Genomic DNA, 13,038 nt, shown 5'->3' on the forward strand with positions numbered 1-13,038 from the left:
TAAACGCAATCCAGATGTATAAGGTGCAGAAGACGTGGAAGTAAAGGAAAGTTGTGATAATAAAAAGAAGCTCTCACCCTTGCACTTCAATAATAATTGATACGACGTTAGCGATTTCATTGTTTGGTGTGCGTAATTTTTATAATAGTTTTCACGTCAAGAATCGAAGTAGTGGCAAAGGCCGACGAGAATGGCTACAGTAATGTCAACGTGAAAGTTGTTCAACACCCGGGTTCGGCCGATTCTAACTTCTCAAGGTCGAGCCCTTCGCTGTTCCGTAATCAAAGAAGACAGTCTGGAGGACACTAATCCAAGTGATTTTTTTCTGCTTTTTGTCTAACTTATAAAACATTATTACGATAATAACAAAGTTAAGAGAAAATTGAATTATCTCAAAGATGATAATTTTTTTAATTGTTCACTAATTTACTGCTTTGTTTAGTTTACTTCTTAGTTTTTAATTTAATAAATTTATAATAACAAGGTTATTTTTATTAATACTTGTATCTTCTTAGAATAATTTGATATAATATTCTTAAATTAATTCAATTTGATAGTTCTGAATTTGGTATTGATTTATGTTTTAATATTGTATTTTAATTTATAACATCTTGATATTGCAATTATTACAACTATTTGATTTAATTATTTGCAAAAGAATTTGACTATATAAGCACTTTATACAATTTTTTTATCATGGACTCAATAGATTTATTTAAATATATGTATATATATATATATATATATATATATTTAGAAATATATATATATCTAACAATTTTATTCAAAATATATTAAAATTTCTCGTAATTCTATTTAAATAAAGAATTAGATACAAAGTAACTATAAAATCATTAAATAATTTAGATTATTATTAAATACATTTTTGTTTGAAGTATATTCTGATAATGGAATGTTAATAACCCAATTTTAAAAATAGCTAATTTTAAATTTTATAAAAATATTGATTATCACAAAATTTTTTGGTATTTTAAATGTTATTGGCGTTAAATTTATCAACATTAAATACAAAATTAATAATTCATTTGATTTAGTAAATTCAATTTAATTTTAGGTATCTTTGGTGATGATGAGAAATAACTCCAAGACAAGAGAAATGTTTATTGTAAGAGCTTTGGAGAAGATATTAGGAGATCGAGATGTTAAACGCTCTCACTTGTCACAACTCAGAAAAGCTTGCGAAGCTGCACTTGGTATATTATATAATTACTTTATTAAAAAATTAAAATAAATTCAATATATGTTCTAATAATCACTCTTGAATAATATTTATAAAATCATTTTTTTAATAATAATAGTTTTAATAATATTTAATTTGCTAAAATTATTTAAATGTAAAATAATGAACCATATTTGATATAATTTATAGAGGATCTCCATAATGAGATTAAAGAAGTTCCAAATACTGTGGGTGAAGAAGCTCCTTCAAATGCTTTACCACAACCCAAGAATGATACCAATTTCATCAGTGCAGAAAAATATTTCTTACCCTTTGAATTGGCATGTCAAAGCAAATCACCTAGAATAGTAGTAACTTCTCTAGACTGTCTGCAAAAACTTATAGCCTATGGTCATCTAACTGGCAGCATTCCAGACTCCACCGATCCAAACAAGCTTTTAATCGTTCGTATAGTTGAAACTATTTGTAGTTGTTTTATGGGTCCACAAACAGATGAAGGTGTTCAATTGCAAATCATTAAGGCTTTATTGACTGTCATGACAAGTCAACATGTCGAAGTTCATGAAGGGACAGTACTCTTGACAATTAGAACTGTTTATAATGTTTATTTAGCCTCTAAGAATTTAGTTAATCAGACAACAGCTAGAGCAACTCTTACTCAGATGATTAATGTGATATTTGCTCGAATGGAAACTCAGGCAGTATGTTTATAATTTATTATAAAATACTTAAATAATAGTACAAGTTAACATTAATTAATTTACATTATAAATTGAAAAATTTTTTTAAAGCGAATATTTAAAACCAATAAATTTTTTACAATTAACAATGATGATTCATTATTATGTTTTTATAAATCAGGAAGAAGAAAACTTAAAGCATGGACACATTGAAGCACAAAATATATCGACAATTAGTATTCCAGAAGCAGAAAATGAATCTTTAAATAACACGATAAATTCAATTGTAGAGATAATACAGACAGATTCGTCAATAGAGGCTGTAACAACAGAAGAACCAGCTGGTTAGAAAATATATCTTACTGATAATTGTTAATTAGAAACGTTCTTTTTCACTATATTTTCTTTCATTTTTAAGAAACAGGTTTAACGTTAAATGTTCTTCGTAATATGTGGTAATTTATATTTTTACCTTTAAGTATAACAAAATTACAGATTTGATTTATAATATAACATGATTATTTACAAAAATTATTAAATTGTAAATTTGATATATAATTAAAATATAAAAGAAAATAAATAATTTTATGCAATAAAATATAAAATGTAATATTACATAATTCAAATGGCATTATAATGATATAAATGTTTTATTAAAATAAATCAGATATAGTGTAGTAGCGATTAAAATTAAATAAATACAAATTAAATTAATGCAGAGGCAACGGATACTTATAACGAGGCATTGCTAATCGTCCGTTCAGTGTTGGACGATGTGATAAATACAGTCGTACCTGATGAAGAAGTTCAAGAACGACACCAGACGTCAAAATCTGTTACATCAGAGTCGGACCAGCAGCAACAACCGACGACACCTAATACAATACCAGCACCAGAAGAACAACAGAATAATGTCGACGATGTACAAGATGAGGTGATTGCCGAAAATGACAACATGGTTACTGCCAAATTCACTCATGTGCTCCAAAAAGATGCCTTCCTTGTGTTCCGGGCACTCTGCAAACTATCAATGAAACCCCTACCTGATGGTACTCCAGATCCTAAGTAAGCAAATACTATGTTCAAGAAAAAGTGTTAGCCTCTCGTTAAACAGGTATATTTATTTTCAGTGTATTTAAAAAACACTAATAAGTTGTTATATTTATAAAATTTATTTTTAAGCCCCATCAAGAAAAGCAAAATAAAAGTTTTGAGAAAAATTAAAATATTTATTAAAAAAAATAATAAAAAGTTTATTTAGATTAAAAACCATTCTACAATAATTTTATCAATATTACTGATCAACGATCGCTTACAATAAAGAATTTAAAAATTTCAGATCACATGAGTTGAGATCAAAGATTCTTTCGCTGCAACTTCTACTTGGCATTCTACAAAACGCGGGTCCGATTCTACGATCAAATGAAATGTTTGTGATAGCCATAAAACAATATTTATGCGTCGCTCTGTCGAAAAACGGTGTTTCTTCCGTACCAGAAGTGTTTGAGCTTTCGCTCGCGCTTTTTCTTGTGCTACTCGCACGCTTCAAGATCCACTTAAAAATGCAGATCGAAGTTTTCTTCAAAGAAATTTTCATGAATATACTAGAAACATCGAGCAGCTCCTTCGAACACAAGTGGATGGTCATTCATGCACTTACACGCATCTGCGCCGATGCTCAAAGTGTCGTCGACATATATGTCAATTACGACTGTGATTTGTCGGCTGCGAATTTATTTGAAAGGTTCAACAAATTTATTACGCTAGCCTTCCATACTAAAATTGAAAAGATGTTCTTTAATTCATCATCGATATAAAAATTAAAATTATAAAGGCATTAATTGTTAAATTATAAAATTTTCCTCCTATTTCAGATCAGTTATTTTTATTTTGACAATAAAATCAGAATCATAATATAGAAAATTTCATAGCGATTTGTATTTATAATTTTGATCAATGCTAATAATATAATGTAGTCCATCTTGTTCCAATAAACATTTTAAGAGCACTTGGCTAATGTTTGAAAAAAAATTTATAATTAACAAACTTACAATTATTACTTTTATACAATTAAAACTTATCTTTATATCCTAAATTTTTAATTTAATCAATAACTATTATTAATGTATAATCCAAGAGTTCTGACAAATCTAACTTCTAACAAAAATTTTTGTTTTAAATTTTAAAAAAGAAAAATTTCCATCCATATTTTATATAATCAAAATTATTATATGTTACTTTAAATAAACTTAATTATATAAATATTGTTTCACCTGCAGACTTGTGAATGATCTATCAAAGATAGCACAAGGTCGACAGGCCCTGGAACTTGGTGCCTCTCCAAATCAGGAAAAGTCCATGCGTATACGCGGTCTTGAATGTCTCGTGTCAATCCTTAAATGCATGGTGGAGTGGAGCCGAGATCTTTACGTGAATCCCTCGATACCAGTTGAACAACAAGTACCTGCAGAACCTCCGGATCCACCCCTAGATACTTCAACGACATCCGGTGCTGGCAATGGGAATAAATTATTGCCGAGATATGGAAGCGCTGGTAGTCTCTCGTCGGCGAACTCAAGTCTCCTTGGGAACAAAGAAGTACCCGACTCTCCCGAACAATACGAAGTTCAGAAGCAGCAAAAGGAAGTTTGGGAAACTGGCATCGAAATGTAAGTTCTAACTTTTGCACGTATCAAATTTTTGTTGAAATTTGAATTTTTGTTCTTACTCAAATTAAATTAACCTAGCTTCTTAATTGTATGTAATATAAAAATAAAGTTTTATCTTCTTTAAATGTAATTATGTTGTAATAAAATACCGATATCGTGTTTTCTGTAGATTTAATCGAAAGCCGATCAAGGGAGTTCAGTACTTGCAGGAACAAAGTCTCTTAGGAACGACGGTGGAAGAAGTTGCACGCTGGTTACATACGGACGAACGCCTTGACAAAACGGCAATCGGTGACTTCCTCGGAGACCATAACCATAATCAAGTCATGTACAATTACATTGATCAAATGGACTTTACGGAGCGTGATCTCGTAACCGCTTTGCGCTACTTTCTCGAAGGTTTCAGATTACCTGGTGAGGCCCAGAAAATCGATAGGCTTATGGAAAAGTTTGCCAGTCGCTACTGCGAGTGCAATCCTAAGTAGGTTTCAGCATTATTTCAGATATTGAAATACGCATTATGGTGATATTAATAGACTTATTATGCATTGATATTTTGTGCAAAAAAAATACATGGCATCCACTGTATCCATATTGTATACAAATGTATTTCATTTTTTAAGCAACGGACTTTTCACAAGTGCCGATACTGCCTACATACTGGGCTTTTCGATAATAATGCTGACGACAGACCTGCATTCCCCTCAAGTAAAAAATAAGATGACCAAAGAACAGTATATAAAACTTAATAGACGAATTAGCGATAACGAAGATTTACCTGAAGAATATTTGTCAAAAATTTATGATGAAATAGCTGGCAACGAAATCAAAATGAAATCTAACCCTAACAGACCTGGAAAACAAGGTATACTGATGAATCAGTAATTGATTGCGATATAAATAGAGAAACAAATACTAAGTATGTCCAATACATGAGAGAGAAAAAGAGAGAGAGAGAGTGTGTGTGCGTGTGTGTGGAAATAGTTTACAAATCAAAAAAGTCCGTATTATATTTACATAAAAATCATTTCTCTATTTATCAAATGCAGTAATATCGAGTGAGAAGAAGCGCCGCCTATTATGGAATATGGAAATGGAGGTAATTTCGACGGCGGCAAAGAATCTGATGGAGTCAGTTAGCCATGTGCAAGCACCTTTCACCACGGCTAAGCATCTCGAGCACGTGCGACCGATGTTCAAGATTGCTTGGACGCCCTTCCTCGCGGCCTTCAGTGTCGGCCTTCAAGATTGCGACGATCCTGAGATTGCATCGCTTTGCCTCGATGGAATTCGTTGTGCTATTCGTATTGCTTGCATTTTTCATATGATGGTAAGTTTTGCGGGCCGAAACTTTTTTCTATACATTTAATAAGATAGAAATGAGATTTACTTTTAAAAAAATGTTTTACTCGAAAAATTTTAATAAAATTATAAAACTGTAAAGTTGTAAAACGTTATAATTTGAAGATGCTGCTTTCTTTGTTGCTGCATTTATTTATAAAATTGTTTATCTGTTAAACCAGAACTTCCTATTTAAATTAATTGCATGCACACTAGCTAAAAATTGCATACATATTATTTTTATAAAGAAAATATATTTGAAGTAACTAACTAATAAATTATTGTTTTGATAAAAATCATTGTAGCTTGAAAGAGATGCCTATGTTCAGGCATTAGCCAGATTTACCCTCTTAACAGCCAACTCGCCGATAACAGAAATGAAAGCAAAGAACATTGATACTATCAAGACCTTGATAACAGTGGCGCATACCGATGGCAACTACCTCGGCAACTCCTGGCTCGATGTTGTCAAGTGTATATCGCAATTAGAGCTCGCCCAGCTGATTGGTACAGGCGTGCGACCACAACTGTTGGGGCCACCCTCGAAGCCTCATTTCCCCTCACCGCTATCCAATTTCACTAATCTCAATCATAACAACTTACACCAAACCAATGGATTAAATCTTAGCTCACTGGATCGTACGTTCAATTTTATTGGAATTTGCAAAATGTACTCCTAGACATGCTTGTATCTTAAATGCATACAATATTATTAACGTAAATTGAGTCAATATCTGCTCTGTTAAAATTGAATCGTAGCAAAAAAGGTTTTGTACTTAATATTACAGTAAATGTAATATTATTTATAATCAAAATATATTATTCGTACATATTTCGAAATGAGTAACAAATTATTGTTCTCTTAATTAATTAAATATTTAATTAATATTAACTTTTTAGATGTACTTAATTTTATATTACAAATATTACAAGGTATAATGGAAATTAAAAGTAACAGAAATTAATAAAAAGTACAAGCAGTCAATGTAAGTGATATTTGTTTTTTCAGCAAGTGTTAAGGAATCCATTGGTGAAACGAGTTCTCAAAGTGTAGTTGTAGCTGTAGACAGAATTTTTACTGGATCCACAAGGCTGGACGGAGATGCTATAGTAGAATTTGTTAAAGCACTGTGTCAGGTATATAAATTGAATGATTCGTAAAATTACCTTTTATATATATATAATTTATAAAAGCCATTGCCAGATTATCTCTAGCACCAGGTTATCTATATCTTAAAATTATTAAACGCAAATGATATTTAAACCAAATATCCGGAATCGTATATTTTTATACCCACATATACAAATAATTGCATTACGTGTTTAACATCAGTTACAATTATTTTTTTTATCGACTATGAAATTCAGGATGAAATGCTTTTATATTACTTTACATTAAGCAGAGATATGCTTTGTATTTTAAATTACAAGTGAAGTTGTTAAATCTGAAATATTCTTTGCATACATATACGCTTGCGCTTATACGGCGTTAACATACATTTTAGTACAGATAGATTAAGTTTTATCATTTTCTCAACATTCTCAGGTATCCCTCGAGGAGCTCGCCCACCCCAGCCAGCCACGCATGTTTTCCTTGACGAAAATCGTCGAGATCTCCTACTACAATATGGGTCGTATACGTCTACAGTGGTCACGCATCTGGCAAGTAATCGGCGAACATTTTGATCGAGTAGGCTGCAGCCCACGCCAGGACATATCTTTCTTTGCAGTTGACTCGCTACGCCAGCTTGCCACTAAATTCATTGAGAAGGGCGAATTTGCGAACTTTCGCTTCCAAAAGGACTTTCTCAGACCGTTCGAGCATATCATGAAGAAGAATCGCTCCACAATCATACGAGATATGGTAGTGCGGTGTGTCGCCCAGATTGTGCACTCCCAGGCACCCAATATTCGTTCTGGATGGAAAAATATATTTAGCGTGTTTCATCATGCGGCAGGCGATAGGGACGAGTCGGTTGTCGAACTCGCATTCTCCATGACCGGCAAGATTATCAGTCTGTGTTTTCATTTATTAATGTTTCTTTAATGTCTCTTAATAACGCCTATGAAAATAATATATAAATGTTTGTAGATGAATTGTATGCAGCAGACTTTAGTATCATGGTGGACTCCTTCCAAGATGCCGTCAAGTGCCTCAGTGAATTCGCGTGTAACGCCTCGTTTCCTGATACAAGTATGGAAGCTATAAGACTGATAAGATCCTGCGCATCTTATATCGATGCCAATCCAAACCTATTTGCCGAAGGCATGATGGACGATAATGGAATGGTTTCAGAAGAGGACAGAGCCTGGGTATACACTTTAAAAATTATTTATCAATCTATTTCATTTTAACTTCTTTAGTTATCTTTTATGTAATAAAATGTTAATGTTTTAACGAGAAACTCAACAATTTTCGAAAATTTATTTTTTCCATTATCGCGTACTGTATAAAATAATAATGATGTATAAAATAAATGGCTATTTTTTTTTAAATTTCTTTTTTTTTTTAAAAAAAGATTTGCGTGAATAAAAAATAAAAATAAAATTTTAAGAAATTTTACATAGACAGATGATATAATAAATTCCTAGGTGAAAGGCACTAGTGACAAAGTTTTAAATAATCTCACCTTATATACCTCACAGATTCCACTAAAAGAATATTAAAAAAAACTAAAGGATAACGTCAATCTATAGGTAAGAGGTTGGTTCCCTCTGCTGTTCGAGTTATCGTGCGTATTGAGCCGCTGTAAGCTTGACGTGAGGACGCGAGCACTCACCGTTTTATTCGATGTTGTAAAAACGTACGGAGCATCGTTCAAGCCGCATTGGTGGAAAGACTTGTTCCAGATCCTCTTCCGCATCTTTGACAACATGAAATTACCCGAACAGCACACCGAGGTGAATGATAAGAATTTTGTCAAGGACAGATCCGCGAACAACGTAACTCTTTTATGTTATTCTTTTATTTTGTATTAATAAATCTACATTTGACTAACGACATTTCCTCATTATATAAGAGGTTACTTTTATATACTCTGAAGAAAGTATTTTATAACTTGTGCGGATTCATCGTTAAAATATAGAATTTTCAAGATTCACTTTGTTAATTTGGTTAATTATTTGAATGACATATCATATTTGTTCTAGTAAAACGATGAAATAAAATTCTTATTAATTTAATAATATTATTTGCACATAGATTGAATTAAAAATATTGGGAGATTGAATTAAAAATATGATTATATATTGTAATATAAAGATATTCCATAATAAATTATGTACTTGTTCAAAATGTAAATTAACATTATGAACTATTGCGATATTACGAGACACTTGTTTTTTTTTCATCTATAAATTATAAAATGTTCCCAAAATTACAATACTGCAATTCATACTTGAACTAACTATCGATTATTCTTTATCACGTACTGGTAGAAGGCTGAATGGATGACTACAACGTGCAATCACGCACTTTATGCGATAGTCGACGTTTTCTCACAGTTCTACGATGTTCTCGGGCCATTACTCCTAGAGCAACTATATGCACAACTACTTTGGTGCGTGCAACAGGATAATGAACAACTCGCGCGGTCTGGCACCAACTGCCTGGAGAACCTCGTTATTAGCAACGGCATTAAGTTCGACGAGAACACGTGGAACAAAACCACACGTTGCATTCTCGATATTTTTACTAGTACTTTACCCACTGCACTCCTCACTTGGAAACCACAATCGAATAATAAGGTTAACGCTGTTTCTTAGTGGATTAAAACATTTGAGCATCGTGTATAAGAAATTCAGTGCATAAATTAATAATAAATAAGCAACTGGTATCGGAGATGGTGAATACATGATTTTGAGCTTTTATCTAAATTTATTTAAGATTTACGCATAATGAACATTTTTATTAATAAAATAACAAATTGTAAAACAACTTATTTTCTCTTTGGAAATATAAGTATCATTGGTATTTTTTTTAATATCAATTAGAATAAATTTTAACACGTATTGATATAACATACTTTACACTATGTGAATAAATACGATACTAACTTAACGAATGTGTTGATGTTAAGGAATCTGATTTGGACGTAATAACCGGCGAGGTCGACGTGCATATTGGCATCTTGAAGCGTAGCACAAGCAACCAAAGCCTCTCATCGCTCGAATCTGTACGCGTGAAGATCTTTACTGCCTTACTCATAAAATGCGTTGTCCAACTCGAGCTTATGCAGACAATTGACAATATCGTTTTTTATCCGGCCACTTCGAGAAAAGAGGACCAAGAGAACCTCGCCGCTGCTCAAGCCGATATGTTTAACAGCAAATTCGAACAAGTCGGAGGCATCGGAGCAGGTCAATAATTTTCGCTAATAATAACGGAACATTTTAAATGTAAATTTAAATACATTTTATGTATAAAAATAACGAGCAAAGAAATATATCCAAAATTTAGGTTAAAAATTAATAATTTATTATTTAAAATGAACTATCACAAATTATTTTACTAGTAATATTTATTAAATATGTTTGTAATACATTAATTATGTAAATTAGAGGAATTTTAAAACAAAAAATTATTCAAATCGAATAATATACAAATTATATAATAATGATTAGATTGTAGTATCTAAGTGCTTTAATTATTCAAATGATCTGAAGTCTTTCTTCGGCGATGAGTGATAACATACAATATTTCGTTCATCAGATTAAAAGCGAAACCAATGTCAAATAGTTATTAACTATGTATTAAATAAGTTTATATTAAAAACTCATTTATGTGCATTTACTACGTCGTAGGTGGTGACCAGCAAAAGGAGGAGCAGGGCATGTACTGCGCGCTAACAACCTCTCACCTCCTGCAGCTCGTCGATTGTCTCTTGGCCTCGCACCGTTTCGCCAAGAGTTTCAACTCCAACCATGAGCAACGTAATATCCTATGGAAAGCAGGCTTCCGTGGTAGTATCAAGCCCAACTTGCTGAAACAGGAGACGCAATCACTCGCGTGTGCGCTGCGCATCCTTTTCAAGATGTACAGTGACGAGATGCATCGTGCTGATTGGCAATTAGTTGAATCGCGGCTGGTTGAAGTCGCAAGCGAGGCTCTGGACTACTTCCTCGCGCTTTCGAACGAGGCACATCGTGAAGCCTGGACCCCAATACTCTTATTGTTGCTTGCCCGGGTCCTAAAAATGCCAGATGCGAGGTTCGCCGTTCACGCCTCTAGTGTTTACCCTTCACTCTGTGAAATCATGTGCTTCGACCTCAAGCCCGAGCTCAGATCCGCTCTCAGGAGATTTTTCTTAAGGATCGGACCCGTATTTAGGATTACTCAACAATAATGTCTTTAATATTGTTACATATGTGGTTCGAGAGATCGATCTCAGAAGTTAGCATTTGTTTACTTATACAACGTTCTTGGATCGTATCGTATACTTTTTTATAAAAGTGACTGAACGAATAATGAGAAAAAAACTTACTTTCTCACTATGCTCTTGATTTAAGGAAATTTTGGGTAACAAGGAATTTTTTTAAATAGCCTTCATTTATAATTTCGACCTTATTTAGCTTTTTGAACGCATGAATTGATTTTCATCAATAATATTTTAAGAGAAAAGGAACATTGAAAAAAATTTTTAATTACAAGATTTTCAGATTATTTAAAATTGAGAACATATAATCAAAAATCAGATGAAGTCCTGTAATATATAAATTTAAAAGACATCCAGAGATTTCTAATTAATATTGTGAATGTTAATTTTTTATAATTCTTACAATTGCATTAAGTTATTTTATGCAAATTTGCAATTGTTACAATAAGTCTAAAAGCAAGACAGTAAAGCTTCCGATCAAAATCATTATTAATTAATTAGTAATATCGTGTCTTCATATATAGACAAGAAAGTTTATATTTATAAGATGAAAAACATTTAAATTTTAATTAAAATAATAGTGATAATTTTTTCTGGAAATTTTTATTATATTTTTGACATAATTTTTTACACTTACAGTATGGCTTTTATTATCAATAATTTATGACTTTCTATAGTTTCAAATAAAAAATTCAATACTATCTGTTCTCATACTTCACCATTTTCGAATAGTAGCAAGGAATTTAAATTTATGTATGAATAAATCTAAGACAAGTATCGAAAGATGAAACAAGTTAATGCGTATAAGTAAATGTGTAAATGCTAATTCTGGTCAGATGAAGCATTTATCATTATTTTGAATGCACTTATAGGCTATTTAAATTTATTTAGATTTAACGATTAATTCACTTTTATAAGTATTTTGTATTTTCTGATGTTCATTATACTTATTTACAACTATCATACAATTAAGAGCACTTTCTTTACGTTTGACATCCTATTTTTTGCACTAACTCGTAAAGAAGTGTAAAAAAAAGAATTCCAGAGTGTATAAAGAATATCACGAAATCTTTAAAAAAAATCCTTTCTTTGCAATCCCAAATTTTTACTTGTATATACGTTATAAGAAACTTATACATGTCCATTAATAATATAAAAAAAATTTCAATTACTTTTCAAATATTGCATAAAACTATTTTTATATTTTCATTTCTTGCTTGCAATCAGATATAATTTTTAAAATAAGAATAATACATAGTAAAAATAAATATTTTTTAAAGTGATCTTTATTTATTTTTGGATATTATTGTAAATAAATACTTTAATTTAAATATCATGCAACATGAAAGCACCGTGAAATTTATAATATATAAAAAAATTATATGTAAAAAGTTAGGTTTGTAAAAAAAGGATATATCAGAGAGCTTTTTTTGCTCCAAAACCCTTTTGCATATGAAATTCTTTTATCTCTAAATAAAAAATTAACAGAAAGATTTATTTGTAAGTAAACTTGTCAAAAAAATCTAATTTAATTAACCATCAAAAGTTTATAAATATAAAATGTCTGACATTGAAAAGACATAAATAGTAAATGTTTAATTATTACAAATTTTTTGTAAGTCATCTGTGTAGTAGAAATATTATTTAAATATTGATGTATATAATTATTGTAAGAAATACATAAATTAGACCTAAAACACATATTTAAGATGAATTTTGAAAAATGCTTAAATAGCTTTTTCGATTAATTAAAATTTGTTTAATAGCAAATG

The 13,038-nt window shown here is 31.1% G+C and overlaps 1 protein-coding gene across 1 annotated transcript; it reads left to right on the forward strand.

Annotated features, from left to right (window-relative positions):
• Nucleotides 1–1,085: 1,085 nt before the first annotated feature.
• Nucleotides 1,086–11,384, forward strand: Sec71 (ADP ribosylation factor guanine nucleotide exchange factor Sec71). Its single transcript, XM_011504936.1, has 17 exons — nucleotides 1,086–1,214; nucleotides 1,391–1,902; nucleotides 2,063–2,225; nucleotides 2,601–2,946; nucleotides 3,221–3,625; nucleotides 4,161–4,550; nucleotides 4,720–5,031; nucleotides 5,174–5,415; nucleotides 5,600–5,880; nucleotides 6,197–6,530; nucleotides 6,901–7,028; nucleotides 7,438–7,906; nucleotides 7,984–8,204; nucleotides 8,589–8,792; nucleotides 9,330–9,638; nucleotides 9,971–10,250; nucleotides 10,695–11,384. The coding sequence occupies exons 1-17, from the start codon at nucleotides 1,088–1,090 to the stop codon at nucleotides 11,234–11,236; spliced, it is 5,265 nt and encodes a 1,754-aa protein (XP_011503238.1). The 5' UTR covers nucleotides 1,086–1,087; the 3' UTR covers nucleotides 11,237–11,384.
• The last annotated feature ends 1,654 nt before the right edge of the window (nucleotides 11,385–13,038 follow it).

This window comes from Ceratosolen solmsi, unplaced genomic scaffold, assembly GCF_000503995.2.
Source record: "Ceratosolen solmsi marchali unplaced genomic scaffold, CerSol_1.0 scaffold10, whole genome shotgun sequence".
Lineage (NCBI taxonomy): Eukaryota > Metazoa > Arthropoda > Insecta > Hymenoptera > Agaonidae > Ceratosolen > Ceratosolen solmsi.

What these genes read in the sequence shown, in the direction of transcription:
- Sec71 (XM_011504936.1), top strand. Translation starts at nt 1,088, where the DNA reads ATGATGAGAAATAACTCCAAGACAAGAGAAATGTTTATTGTAAGAGCT. An exon ending in CTCGAATGGAAACTCAGGCA is followed by an intron (nt 1,903 to 2,062) that starts GTATGTTTATAA and finishes TTTATAAATCAG; the next exon opens with GAAGAAGAAAACTTAAAGCA. An exon ending in AACAACAGAAGAACCAGCTG is followed by an intron (nt 2,226 to 2,600) that starts GTTAGAAAATAT and finishes AAATTAATGCAG; the next exon opens with AGGCAACGGATACTTATAAC.